Below are 14972 nucleotides of genomic sequence, written 5' to 3'. Positions count from 1 at the left end.
ATCGGGTCATAAATGCCTAAAACCACCAAGATATAAGTTCGATTATCATTGAATTAAGTAAACTTTGCGATGTAAAAGCACTTAAGCGATTTATCATAAGATTCTAAAGCAAGATAGCGGCAAATGGTTTATGCTATCAGGATTAAAATCGGTGTTTTTTTTTATGATTATTGCAAATAATTAGTTTGTAAAAAATAACACTTTGGAATAATTGACGCTGCGTGCGTTTACCAGAGTAAGGCAGGCGATAAAAACGCAATAAAGAAATCCAGGATGTGTATAACATTAGAATTTTATTTTCTATGCGTCTCTTCCTACCGAGAAAAAGTGTAATAGTATGGCCAAGGTTATAAAAGTTTTAACTTCGAGATTTAAGGAGCTAACTAGAAACGGCGAGTTTTGCTTCTTAAAAGAAGCAAAACTTAAATCTCGAAGAGAATTATTTAGACACTAGGATATTAAAATAATACCGCTTGCTGATCAAAACATTCCTCTTTTATATTCAAGCAAAGCGAGGGGAGATAATATTGGTAAGGAGAGGTGGGGCATAAAAGGCATAAAGGGAGCGTGGGAAATATTAATTATATTGAACTACTAAAAAAAACTTCAAAGACTACAACATCTTGACTGCGAAAATTTATTCAAAACTTTAAAAAGCATGCATAAGTATCAAATTAGTGGAAAACACATCTTGAAATGTCTGCCCCTTTCTTGGACCTTGGAGTTGAACCAATACCTGCAATACCTAGCAAGTAGCTAATAAAAGGCCTAACGCGATGATTGTTCTATTACAGAAGTGCCATAGTTCCAGCCTTTGTGTGTGAAGGATCTTATATGTTTGCACTTTTCTTGAGTAAAACTCCGCTACGCACCGACAGCTTTGCCTGATCTCTGTAGCTGTTCACAATATTATTGACAGCTTCACTGAGTTGTGTAAACTATACTTATATCATAACCATTTACTCGTCCAATGCAGCACTGAGCTTTCTTTTGTGATTACACCGAACAAAACATATTGAGCGATGGTTCAGACCCCCCTCCCACATTCTACGTGTTCGGTGCTGGTGAAACCAGTTTGGAAATCCTTAGCTCATTTACAAAGCAAGAATTTTAATGCCTATTCATAGTTTTGTGTAGTCTATACCCGGATGAAGTTAGAGTACAAATTTACAATCATCTCCAGCAGGTAGCGTTTTTGGAATAATAAAAAATCACGTGATTAGCAAACAGAAAATAAATTATGCGCTGTTATTGACGTCAGGTGACGACGCCGCGCGATTGGTCAATCCCACCTCTTCTGCCTGCTCGCTACTGGCATCTTTGATTTTGTTCTTCTTTGCCTTGTTGCAGTAGACCACTATCCCTATCAAGAGCAGTAGCGCGACCGCGCCACCAACGCACCCCCCGATGATGGCTGCCGTGTCGTCGTCTTCCGATGGAACTGACCCTGCGGGTGCTGTAAGGAATGGAATTGGGATTATACAGAGCTAGTAAGAGCTAATTTTGACGTCTCTCTCTAAGCTTTAACACGTACATAACGTGACGGAAATTATTGATTGCATGTTGTGATGCCACCTGTTGGAGGACAGACTCACAAACAAAACAGTGATTAAAATGACATAAATTTGACTATATCTCACAAGCAACAATTTACTTTGTTAATTTGACTTTGCATTTGTCGATTTAGACTTAAAGTAAAGTGTCTGTTTCTATTCTTGAGGCAATAGCTTTTCAAGTGACAAAACAGTCACCCTTAGGACTCTTGTTATAGATACGACTAATAGTACCATCATATGACATCCTTCCATAGTACTTACATTCTTTCGTCACAACAGCAGAGTCGCTGTTAATCTGATAGCCTTCCCTCGTCACACCGGCCTTGAACGCCTCCAGGACGCCAGTCGTGTCGGGGGAGAATTTCAGCAGCGCTGTCAAGAGCACCTTACCGTCCTTTGATGACAGGATGATTTCGCTGGCGCCATAGTACGACTGGTTGGCGAAGATCCTGGCGAGCTGGAGGTATATGAGAAATTCGTGGGATTAAACACAATAATGTAACACTAGTTTTCAAACAGAAGACGATCGTAACGACTGGAGCCGTATAACACCCTGCACAACACAAGCTATACCTAGGACCACCTGCACAGTGAGCCATGCACTAACACACAGCAACACACAAGCTGTACCTAGGGACCACCTGCACAGTGAGCCATGTACTAACACACTGCACCACACAAGCTGTACCTAGGGACCACCTGCACAGTGAGCCATGCACTAACACACTGCACCACACAAGCTGTACCTACGGACCACCTGCACAGTGATCCATACACTAACACACTTCACCACACAAGTGTACCTAGGGACCACCTGCACAGTAATCCATACACTAACACACTTCACCACAAAAACTGTACCTAGGGACCACCTGCACAGTGATCCATACACTAACACACCTCACCACAAAAGCTGTATCTAGGGAATACCTGCACAGTGATCCATACACTAACACACTTCACCACAAAAGCTGTATCTAGGGAATACCTGCACAGTGATCCATACACTAACACACGGCACCACAAAAGCTGTATCTAGGGACTGCCTAGGGGCAACCTAGTGAGCAATACACAACAGCACTGCACCACACAAGCGACACCTAGGCATCACCTTACATTGCGCATACAAGCTGTACTACCGTGTTTACTACCATTAAGTCATGTACCAACACAACCTAGTCAAGTACGAAAAGCCTCATCTAGAGACAGCTGCACTTGAATCATAAATCTTCACTTTCTATTTGGCTACTATTCTTACCGCGTTTTGCACCTGGATCAGGGCGGCCTGGTACTCAGGGCTGGACGTATTAGCCATCACTGTGTCATTCCAGCCGTTGGTGAAGAACGCCTTGTTGATTTCGACAGCAAGTCGGTGCTTCGCAGGCTCTACACCCGCTAAGGAGCAAAAAAAATCAAATCGTATGCTACGTGACAACCATAGTATTTGTGATGATGACTACGTATTCATATTTTATGGGAAAACGTCTCGATGTCTAATCCTCCACCATCACCCATCCCCCCCCCCCCCCCCCCTCCACCCTCCGGTATTCAAAAGCAAACTCGTTTCTTCGAAGAGTCGGCAAATCTTACGCGCATGGCATCTATTACTATGCACACCTTCCCCGACCCGTGGTAGTGCTGCTAATGAAATGGTGATGATGACGATGCCAATTTTGACGACGAAGGTAATGGTACTTATGCCATCATGGCAATCATCAATGATGGATGTGAGGTGTTGTGGACGATAGCAGTTCGAAACCCTCCCAGCTAAATCTGTCGACAGGCCTCGAACATGAACTGAACGTACGTGGGGGCGTCCTGACGTCTGGTGTTGAAGGCTTAGAAGGAGCACCAAATGTTGTCAGATGAGTCGTGAGGCACTTAACCTCTGTGTCTCCCACGGTGTACTGTGTCGTGACGTGGTCGGATGACCAAACGTTCCTTGCACTGTCATAGAACATGCACACAAACGTATTCCCAGGCGGAGAGGAACCGGATATCGGGAGACTTATAACAATTGGTTCGGCGAGATTGTTGACGGCTATCTTTTGACCTTCGGCGTTAGTCAGACTAAATTTGACAGCCTGGAAAAGAACATGAAGAAACTTATAAACAAAGCAGCGAAAAGCTAAAAACATTTGTATTTTAATGTCAAATTCCTTACAACAGCGACAGCCGACAAAAAGACGGACGGATAGGAAAACAAACGGACGAACGGCAGCACACATACAACTTACCATGTTTGGATCTATGGTCTCGCCCGATGGGATCAGGGCAGCGCTTGGTTTTGCTATCGATGCAGCCACTGGTTCACAAGGATCTGTACTGCAAAAGGCCGACGGTGGGACATCAGCCTTTGTTCCGTCAGCACTCGTCACAGGCTCCTTGCCTGTGGTTAGCGATACCGAGAGCTTTATGTCCTTGGTGTCAATAGAAAATGTGTCTCCAGGTTTCAGCGACTTTACCGCTGTGTCTCCTATCTGATCGTATAAATCACTGATTTTCTACGAGAATAAAGAGAAGAGGGTAAGTGCATAAGAGTGGTCCAAAATATACCAGGCGAAGGCGCGATGGTGGCCCTTTTCCCCTTACCTGTGCAGAGCCGGCACTAGCTGTGGGGTCAAGAGACTCGACGATCTTTGCAGCGTCTTGAAGTATCTCCGGGGTCGGGTTAGGAAGGCTACCTATTACCTTTGATGCGGTATTTGCCAATTCGTCTGATCTTGTTCCAGTGACCTCGGTGGGGTTTTCACTAAGCGCACTAAAAACAACCTCTGCCGTCTCGGCCGACACTCCGCCTTTGGTAGCTTCAATGACTGCGTCTTGAAGAGCCGTTTGAACCTTCTTCTTATCCTCCTCTAATAGAAAACATATCGTTTATTTTTTGTCATTTATTCCAGACTGACCTTTTGCGTCCCTCCCTACCCCCCACTCCCCAAAGAAAAATTATAATAATATAAATATAATAATAATTCGAGTTCGCTTACCGCTTGCAAGAGCCGAGGAACCTGTAAGCATCGCCAAGCTCGACACGGCTTGAGTGGGATCGCCAGAGTCTGAAAGCGTACTAGCAGCTGCTAACACGCTAGACACAGCTGCACTCGGATCGGTTGGTGCTGTCACCGTGATGTTGAGGTTTGCAAACGATGATGAGCCATATGCGTCTGTAACCTGCAGAAATCGAAAAACAATTGAATATACATTTGATGAGTCATCATTAGGGACTGCGAATCACTCGTTTTCTCGATTTAGGAGGTTTGTATCTGATCGTACTTCGGTAACCTGTGTTCAGGCCCGTAGCCAAGATTTTGAGCGGGTTGGTTCGTTTTTCCATTTCAGCGGACCAAATTTCCGGTATACCCCTCCCCTCGCCTTATTACATTAGCCAATCATTACTTCAAATAAATTAAATCTTGTATTTAAAATGTATTTTAAAGCACCCTATTAATAGGGTGCTTTTTAACATATAGCGATAATAATCAAGATGATAATTGAACAAAAGATTTCTGTTGTCATTTTAAAGACATATTGATCTGTACGGTAATCCAGCCAAACGTTATATATTTTTGTTTGCTCTGAGCGGACCTTCAAGCCGAGTGTGGGGTTCATCCGAACCCCCCCCGAACACCCCCCCCCCCTCCCTGGCTACGGGCCCGGTGTTGTTGCGCTACTATCTTCGGTCAAAGGAATCGTTGATTGCCAACAGACACACTATGGGCTATACATTGTTATCATGATTATTATCAAGCTGGGCAAAAATAAATTTAGATCACCTTCAGAGAGAACTGCCCGGTTGACACGACGGCAGTGCAGCTGGCTGAAGTACCCGAGTACACGGTAATTTTCCCTTGTTTGAAGGTGTAGGTCAAAGGTTTGGCACCGTCATCTTCTGGTATCCAACCGAACGCTACAAAGAAATATCATACCATTGTTGAAACCTTTTGCCAAGTTAAGATATATTCTTTCTGACTTTATTTTGCTCCTATTGCGACGGAAGCAATGGCACCCAAATTTTGGAATACCTGTCAGCTCTACGGACGAGAAGGCCTCGGCAGTAGCAGCACTAGCGACTAGCTTTCCGGAAGTTGGGCCTTGTCGTGTGATGACGTCAATGTAAGCCCTGCCGATCGCGCCGTCTAGCGTCACTTGAAGCTCAAAACGATACCTGAAAGACGGTAGTTCATGTGACTGAATGTCAACGGCCGCACAGTTTTTATTTTTAGTCAGAAAAATATTGATTATATGTGAGCATGTCTCCAAACATTTTAATGTTAAAAATTCATGAAGCCTCGTTTAAACAGTATCAGCAGTAGAACTTTGGCCCTTCAATGCTGTTTGCACGCCGTGTTGAATTAACTGTGTTGCAAGGAAGTAAGAATGTTTCTAAAGAGTTCGGTATGCAAGGAAGTAGGAACGTTTCTTAAGACTTCGTGATGCAATGAGGTAAAATGTTCCTGAAGAGTTCGTGTTGCAAGGAGGTAAGAATGTTTCTGAAGAGTTCGTGTTGCAGGAGGTAAGAATGTTTCTGAAGATTCCGTGTTGCAGGAGGTAAGAATGTTTCTAAAGAGTTTGTTTTGCAAGAAGGTGAGAATGCTTCTGAAAAGTTCGTGTTGCAAGGAGGTAAGAATGTTTCTGATGAGTTCGTGTTGCAGGAGGTAAGAATGTTTCTGAAGATTCCGTGTTGCAGGAGGTAAGAATGTTTCTAAAGAGTTTGTTTTGCAAGAAGGTGAGAATGCTTCTGAAAAGTTCGTGTTGCAAGGAGGTGAGAATGTTTCTGATGAGTTAGTGTCTCTGAAGAGTTGCAAGGAGAAGAATGTTTCGCTGTTTTCGTTGTGAGCCTTGCTTACATTGCTCCTTTTGTGAGACTCTGCCGGAAGACGGAATAAGCCAATGATGTACTTCCCTTTGTATAGGACTGGAACAGACTTCCAGGTTGCGCCACAAGGTAACCTAACAAAGATTAATAACAAGAGTTAAAAATAAAAGTTTAAAAATCGAACGTAATAGCCCATGCTCGATATGACATGAGTGGACTGGTGCGAGCGCTTCATGGAAACGAGACGCGAATGGTTAGCGATTTTGCGTTTTTACACAGGCTGACGAGCTCAGCTTTACTTTTTTTTATAACAAGCATTGCAGCTGAGGTATTTTGCCGTTGTTTTTTGTAACTTGAAAGCCTCGTCTCCGCGTGCTCGTCCAAGTCTATTCAGCTTCACCAAATTTATATTACAAGTCACAGTATTTCTTTGTATTTGCCTCGGGTCTACCGGGTGTGGAGGGAAGGAGCAAGCTGCCTCCCGCCAGCGACACCCAGCAGAGGCATATGAAATCGAATGGATGTGCCTGTCTTCTCCATCTTCATCTCCATAACTGACTAATACATACCCTCTTTTGATATGCTTTTCCATTCGACGAGGCTTGGTTCCAGGCCGGACTTATAATATCCCTCCAAGGTAAAGCCGTTAGAGGCCACGACCTTGACCTCTGCTTGTTTCACCCATACTTCCGGTGGACTCCCAGAAACCACCTTGATCTGAGTTTGGGCCGTAGTTGTGCGAGAACGTTTCATGGCCGTCACCCTGGCAAAGGCGCACGAAACGTTAGCGAATATATAGGTATAGCTCTATCTAGACATTTAATTTTCTGGGAAGGAGGAAAGGGCATTTATCGAAGACCAATTGGTCTTTGCATGTGCACGCCAATGATGGCTGCCGCAGAAGTTATTTCTGTCATACGTAACTAGGAGTGGGCGAAAAGGAGGCACGCGCCCTGTCCCCATACCCTGCCCCTCTCCGAACCGTCCATCCCTAGGACACTAAAACGCGTTTTTTTCTTATTGAGAAATTCTCCTAACCTTAGACATCTTGCATATGGTATATATGCCTGCGTACTCCCTATTGGACAACTATGGCTTGTTAGAAAAAGTATCATGCTAAAAAAAGAAATTCGAAAATAGTGCCACTGAATGCAACAAGCTGGCTTTCATCAGTTTCTTGTAAACTGCCAATGGTAATCAATTTGTCATGTTATAGAGAATTAATACTTTGACCAGCTTACGTGAAGATGTATGTTGTGCCGACCCTGAACTCCTCGCACGGGACCCTGGAGTCACACGAGCTGGCCGGACTGATGGTCTGTCCGACTCGCGTGGCCGATCCACAGGTAGCCCCGGTGCTTGTCTGACACGCCCATGTACAGTTAGGAACGACATCTTCCAAGTCGAGGTCCGTCACTTGAGCCTGGAGGCGCAGCTCGCTGCAGGTTCGACCGGTTTCTCGGTTACCTTGGAGACAACAAAACAAATCTGACACAGCAATCTTTAGAACTCCCGGTTCCAGACAAATTCCCCTGATACAGTATCTCGGGAAAATGTTTATATGTATATTTTCTCTTTCTTTTAATAAAGGTTTTCTTTGAGTACCCTCAGTGGTATTGAATCATCGGATCAGGCTCGTGGCCAAAAATAAAATATAACACGTGCAAATGAATCGGCCTACCTATACTGGCTACAGACCTGTGATCGTTATAGTATTGGAATTTATGATATACCGAAAAACACTTTATAAAGAAATACTTTGCGTGATAGTAAAGAATCAGGACAAAACAGAGCACCTTAACGTGTTGTTTTGTCTTTGGATCGATAACCTGATCAATCACTTCATAAGTTGAAGTTGAACGGCCTAGAAACATAATCCTTTTGAAATACATCTCCATCTCTCACAGGCTTTGTTCGCGTAGTTCAAGAAATTATTCACACACAGCTCAAATACATATGTTTGCCCTGACTGCATTAGGTTTCCTTTAAAAGTCACACTGGATGAATTTTTCCCATTAAGGGAGGCTGTCAGTGCACTCGTGTTAACACCTGATGGTGACGTATTACCTCCAATAACCAGAGCACCCAAAGGCGTTGATTGCGGGTTGATCTCTATAGATTCTTCAGAATAAACTGCAACCTGGCTTTGCATGATCCCCTTGACAGTGAACGTACACGTCTTCCCGGCCTTTAACACGCGCGCAGCAATCTGCAGGTTTGCTGTGTTCTTTGTTTTTGTGAAGTCAGCGTTGCCCTCGATGGCCGCCTTGGCCTCTAAGTCTGCGCAGGTCACGCGCCACTCAAAGTTGATCTTCGGTGCGGAGATGTTAGAGCATGAGGCAGCCTGTGGGTTGAAGAGTTACGTTTAGAAAACATTCAATCTTGTGGGCTTTTTGATAAATTGCTAGTTTTAGAACGCGAAAAACCTCGAGCTCCGTGCAGGGGTAAAGTGTTTAAGCTTTATATGAACTTTGTGCTGTCCGTTTATACTGGAGTTTCATAAGCTGCTCTAAATTCTGTGCCACAGCTTTTCTTTTTCATTCAAGTCTGCTTTTAGTCAATTTTCTTGATTCTTTGCCTCACATGCAACATGGTTTATACTGAGGGCAATGACCTAGCAGGGGGGGGGGGGGGGGGGAGGGAGGGACCTCCCTGGGGGCTGCTTGTAAATATTATATATTTTTTTATACCTCGGCTTTCGCTTTGATGAAAAATGATTGGGAGACAAACACTGACTTGGCGTTCAGGTCACTTAAGGGCGCTGATACCGTTATCCTTGGACCAGCTACTGAAGTCTTAGACAATGTGTGTTGGACACAGGCTTTGTTCGCGTAGTTCAAGAAATTAGACACACACAGCTCAAATACATAGGTTTGCCCTGACTGCATTAGGTTTCCATTAATAGTCAGACTGGATGAATTTTTCCCATCAAGAAAGGCTGTCAGCGCACTAGTGTCAACCCCTGATGGTGACGTCTTGAGGCGCCATTCATATTTCAGCGGTCTACCACCGCTACCTGAAGACTGGATTCCAGCTAGTGATAGATTACCACAAACCGAGAGGGACGTGGGACCTAGAAAGAAAATAATCCAGAATTAGTTTACCCATGCTGCGTGTTCCCTGAACGCTAGGTCTAAGACAATTGACTGGGTTTAAAAGCTTGGATCCCACAATACACCAGGGTCTAAAACCTTATTTTAATATTGTAAGCTAGAGCAGAAGTTTCTTTGAGGATGTGATTGATAATTTAGAGCGGATGGCCTGTTAAATATCTCGGATTTTAATAGATTCTTTTGTCTTTTAACGGTTGAGGTTTCCGTCGGACCTTCGGAAGTAAACTGGTGACAATGCGGCTTTAATTTCTATACCTGTTATGACTGGCTGGGCGCTCTGTGGGTTCGCAGGAGCTTGAATAATAGATGCCGAGCCCGAGGCAAACTTTGCATACGCCTGTCCGTCAGCCTTTATAACGTTTGGATTGAGAGTCATAGTGTCACCGGGGCTGAGAGTAGCGGAAGGTCCAGGCGTGATCATTACTGTAGATTTGCTCGTCCAGGTGCAGGTGGGATTTGTGCCAAGTTTGTCCATCGTCGGGCCATCAAATATATTAGAGCACGTCATCAGGCCTGCTGTCGCCACTTCGGTATTGAACGTCACCCCGATCTGGGCTCCGCTGTCTGTGAACTGAGTCTTGGTTAAGACTGGAGCAGGTGCTTCGAGAGTAACCTGCAAATCTACGAAGCAGAAAAAATATAATTATCTCAAGCGGACAGGGATCTAGGATTTCTAGATGGGGAGAGCACGTTACTGAAGGGCTGGCGCCCATATAAAAAAACATATGGCGAGTGGTAGATATGTGGATTTAGCTTCCATACATTTCTTGTTAAACTTACCTCCGAAAAGGTGGGACCAGGTTGGTTCGCCCCATTATCCCCCTCCCACCCCCTCCCCCCCCTCCTCCCAAAACCTGCCTCTCCTCTAACCTTTCCCCTTTTTTTTCTGCTCTATCTTATTCATACAACCCACCATGGAATTATATTCCGTTTCAGACTCTCCAAACCCTTCTTTCGTGTTTGGTCGCATCACTATTAACTTTGACTAACTATCCTAGAAAGAAATATACCAATTGTCTGTTGTTTTCTGTATAGATGAATTCATCAGCATTACAAACGCACTTGTTGTGATGTTGCTGCACCCATCGTTGAAAGTGACGAGCAGAAGTATCCTAGCCGAGACGGCGGTGGCCGGTGTAGTACACTTGAGAGTAGTCTCATTTATGAAGGTAGCTGGAACTTTGGAAGTTCCAAGATAGCAGTACTGTCCGCCACCAGAGAAAAAGCCACTGCCTTTGATGAAAATATCTTGTGGAAGATCCGTCAGCAGAATCTAAGAAGAGTTTAACAAATGAAACGTGAACTTAATTGATTATTTGATTAGATGGAATACGCGTCTAAAGACTCCATTTCCCTTGTAACGAGCCCGGAACAAGACGTCAAATAAAAAGCTTATCACGAAGAGGAACCAAACAAAAATGTCGTGATCTATTAAGCGCCATATAATACAAGTAACAAGATGAACTGGATAGGACACTAATCGTCGCAAAAGTACGTTTTGGTTTTATTACTTGATGCTGGGGTTATGAGCAAGAAATCAGGGAATGACCCATCTATTTTTAGTTTTCTTTTGCACTAGAAAAATACAGTATAGATAACTGCGTGGGTTCGAACCTGACAGGTCTCTAGGTTTCTACATACCGAGGTTTTGTCGATGCTTGTGAAATTCGTGACCGCGCCGTCGAAGAAGTACAGCTGTTGAGTGCCAGTCACGTTGACTTGCGTTCCATCACTTTGCAGGATGGAAATAGACAAGTTGTACCAGCCGGCAGCAAATCCACTCCATGTAGCGATGGTACAGGTTCCTTGCGTTACTGTCACGTCAGAGGCTTAGGGGACGAGAAAGCTTTTAGTAAGGTTTCGCCGGAGGCTAAGATATAGGATATTTGCCTTGCGTTACAATCACGCCAGAAACTGAAAGAAATTGGTAGCTTCTGCAAGACACGCTGGAAGCTTAACACAAAGAATACAGAAGTAAGGGTAAGAAAAGAAGCTTTGAGGAAGTGAATAAAGTAAGCATTGGACATAACAGGGAAAGTCGAAATGATTCCAAAGCCTACTACGAACAGTTTACCTTGTGCCGTTTGCAATACTGCTCCAGTACTGGGGTCCCGAATTTTACAATTGACAGCAGTACCGTTATTGAGACCACCGCCAAAGAATGTTATCACAGCGGATCTTTTATCAACAGCTGGACACTTTACACCGGAAAGAGCAGTGCAGCTGGTTCCGTCCCCTCCGCATACGCCGCAAGAATCCTTAACCTTTCCGCTTTTGGCCACACCATCACAGCCTTGACACGTGCTACCGGTACCATGACAAACACCTGAGAAAAGGCACAGCGCCTCATTTTATATGACATCCAAGGGAAATCGAGATTAGATCGAATTATTGGGGGATCAAGTCGTGTATCATTACTTCTATAATTTCAATAATGAATGACGATCTCTGCGAGAATTCATAGATCCGACATGTCAATCACGCGCGCACGAATAGCCAATCAGGAAAGAGATGGTGCAATAACAGCCATGTGGTCCTACAAGTCCCACAAAAAGTCGTCAATCGGCGCCGAAAAAAATTGGTTTGAGAAGCTGGACAAACAAATAAGCATTTTCCGGTCAGAGTAGGAAGTGCTAGCCCTGTTTTCTTTGACCGGCCACTTTTAGTGTAGAGTTTGGGACTCAAATTGTAGAAAAACACGAGCACTTTCCTAGTATTTTTCCCTTTCCCTATTACCTTTAGGATTGATATAAAACTGTTTTCTTTACAAATTTATTATTGAAAAAGCACAAGTTTGTTGTTATCTTTATATAATTTAAGTAACTTTGATCTAATAAAAACCTCTTCCCTTTATAGAAGTATAGAACTTGTATCAAAGCTACATTCTGACCAGCTTTGCCCTTGCAAAGAAACAAATAATGAATGAAACAGCATTCCAAAGATATAATGACACAGTTATACATTCCAGGTGCCATATGGAAGTTTTGTCTATCACATACTGGTAATACTCCATCACCAAGGATATTACAGTCATGCATTACATATTGGTGCACCCACCCTTTAGCGTGTGGCCTGCTGTTTTATAGAAACCCTGGATCCACACATGCTAATGCTACTCCAAAATTAAATGCAATGGAGAAGAACAAATTAACTTGGGAAGCAAATTCTAAAAAAAAAAAACCTTGATATTACTGAAAGTAGTGCTAAATGAAAATGTCTTATTTCAAAGCTAACATATTTTAATTTATTTAGGGCGCAGAGGGAAAACAGCAAATAATATCAATTGCATACAAAAATAGTCAGCAGAGAGAAAAAAGGAAGAATTGGGAGTATATCTTTGATAAAAAAATTAACAATAATGCAACAACACTCTAACATTTCCCCTTTCCTCATTATCTTTAGGTTGATAGATAAATGTTTTCTTTACAGATTTATCATTGAGAGCAAGTATCTTGCTCTAAAAAACCTATTACACTTATACTGTTGTAATATAAAAGTAAGAAATCCCCTACTATATTATCTTAATATTTGCCTATTATTATGCCTTTCAGCCTTTAGAATCAATCATGGCCCTTAGGTAGTCCTTGGTTGGTTTTACCTAAATAAAAGTGAAAACAATTAATTATTTTTTTTCTTTCAAAAACAATATTTTCATCATGCCATTTATAACCTTACTAATTTCCCACAACTATTTGAATAAAAATAAATAAACACATTAGAAAGTATGCAAGACGCAGACAATATCAAAGCAAAAACAATATAGGTAATAAGGGTTGTATTTTTTTTCGAAGAGAATTTTTTTTTTGTAATTGTAAAGTTAAAGTAGTTATGATAATGTTGAAAAAATGTTGCTGTATCTTTGAAAAGACTAAATACACAGAATATAAAGACAAGAAAGGTCTTCTTTAGCAATATATGGCAGGATAATATTTGTCAGCCTTTATTAAATATCTCAACGCAGTCAATAAAGTATAGAGAGAACGAAGATTATCGAAGGATGTGTTATGCTCAACATGTTTGATTAGACCACGAATTCTCAAAGCAAACTCTAGAAACAAATCTATAAATCCAACAAGCTAAGTGGCATTGATACAGTAACTAGACTACTACGTATTTCTGTCGTTAAATTCTTACTTACCGTGAGGAATATACGCCTGAATTTATAGAACTTGTAAGTATTTACGTATTTACATCAAAACAAAGATATAATATGACTTTGATATGGCATCTTGACGTCAAACTAAAGCTGGTACGGTGTTTTAGTCTGAGCGATTGGTTATGGAAAAAACAACGAACAAACGAGCATTATAAAAGCACAACAATAAAAGAAAAATAACTTTCATATTCTCAATACAAATCGTCGTCTAAAACTCACCTTGGCAGTTTTTTTTTTTCGCTTTCTGTTGTGGTTGTGTGTTCGCTTTTGTTGTAAACTGTGAAGTTGTCGAATTTCTGCTAGCAAGGAACTCGTCGACACAAGCGAATGATTTTTATAGCTGAAAACAGACATCAAGGCCCTTTCTTCTCAGGATCTCCTTACATAAATGTAGACGTGAATGAATATACAATGGTAGTGTAGATCCTCCATAGTCCTCCTCTATAGTCCTCTTTTTAGCTGTTGCGACGGGCGGGATTCACGAACACCCTGGTAGATTTTACTATCGACTCGCACTTCAGACAAAACGGTTCCTAAAAGACTTCAGTCCATTTGAATCCGCATATTTTCTCATTAAATACTGCCTTTTTTCTGTGAACATACGAAATTTGAACTAAAAACACATAAAAGCGTAAAACCGAGAGGGGCCTGAGAGTTGCGCTGCTGGATTTGTGACACCACAGGGTGACCGCGCGATGACCACAAAACCAAGTCGCATAGCTTACCATATTTCTATACCTATGGAGCTCCGCGCGCGGCCTGCGGCCACGCTGGCTCCGCTATAAACGTCTGTATTTTAAATAAATCCGGGGAGAACTCACTGACCTCATCCGACATGTTGTACAATTTGTGGGACTTTTGTTGCACTTCGCTGACTTCTATTTGCTGCTTTCTGGTTGGATATTCGTGCGCGCGTCGGATCTATGATTTTAGGCCACGAACAGGCTCTTGCAAATAGCCCTAGCAATACTGGTTCTGTTTATACTTCATGTTGTGAGGCACTTTGGAGTAATTCGTAAGCATTTCCTTTGTCTTGCAGTCATCCTCAGTAGTGTAGCATTGCTGGCCGGTGTTTGCCGCACTTGGCTTAAGACGTATGACTTGTCTGTTTGCGTTGTTCGCACTAAGACGTATGACTTGTCTGTTTGCGCTGTTCGCACTAAGACGTATGACTTGTCTGTTTGCTTTGTTCGCACTAAGACGTATGACTTGTCTGTTTGCATTGTTCGCACTAAGACGTATGACTTGTATGTCTGCGTTGTTCGCACTAAGACGTATGACTTGTCTGTTTGCGTTGTTCGCACTAAGACGTATGACTTGTCTGTTTGCGC

The 14972-nt window shown here is 42.7% G+C and overlaps 1 protein-coding gene across 27 annotated transcripts in view; it reads right to left on the bottom strand.

The window, feature by feature from the left end:
- Window positions 1-623: 623 nt before the first annotated feature.
- Window positions 624-14972, bottom strand: part of LOC116604733 (serine-rich adhesin for platelets) — a 39950-nt gene continuing 25601 nt past the window's right edge. For all 27 annotated transcript variants that reach the window (XM_048725267.1, XM_048725271.1, XM_048725274.1 and 24 more), the window contains 18 exons: window positions 11560-11811; window positions 11127-11314; window positions 10548-10758; window positions 9741-10106; window positions 9063-9445; window positions 8440-8716; window positions 7614-7839; window positions 6942-7135; window positions 6404-6506; window positions 5579-5721; window positions 5330-5463; window positions 4544-4727; window positions 4149-4414; window positions 3794-4060; window positions 3364-3640; window positions 2815-2951; window positions 1818-2013; window positions 624-1456 (listed from right to left, as the gene is read on the bottom strand). In XM_048725267.1, the coding sequence (XP_048581224.1) occupies window positions 1239-1456; window positions 1818-2013; window positions 2815-2951; window positions 3364-3640; window positions 3794-4060; window positions 4149-4414; window positions 4544-4727; window positions 5330-5463; window positions 5579-5721; window positions 6404-6506; window positions 6942-7135; window positions 7614-7839; window positions 8440-8716; window positions 9063-9445; window positions 9741-10106; window positions 10548-10758; window positions 11127-11314; window positions 11560-11811 (4022 nt within the window). In that variant the 3' untranslated portion in view covers window positions 624-1238. The remainder of the gene's footprint in view (window positions 1457-1817; window positions 2014-2814; window positions 2952-3363; window positions 3641-3793; window positions 4061-4148; window positions 4415-4543; window positions 4728-5329; window positions 5464-5578; window positions 5722-6403; window positions 6507-6941; window positions 7136-7613; window positions 7840-8439; window positions 8717-9062; window positions 9446-9740; window positions 10107-10547; window positions 10759-11126; window positions 11315-11559; window positions 11812-14972) is intronic.

This window comes from Nematostella vectensis, chromosome 3 (assembly GCF_932526225.1).
Source record: "Nematostella vectensis chromosome 3, jaNemVect1.1, whole genome shotgun sequence".
NCBI classification, from domain to species: Eukaryota; Metazoa; Cnidaria; class Anthozoa; order Actiniaria; family Edwardsiidae; genus Nematostella; species Nematostella vectensis.
Note: the sequence above shows the minus strand (reverse complement) of the source record. Positions and strands in the feature narration are given on the sequence as shown.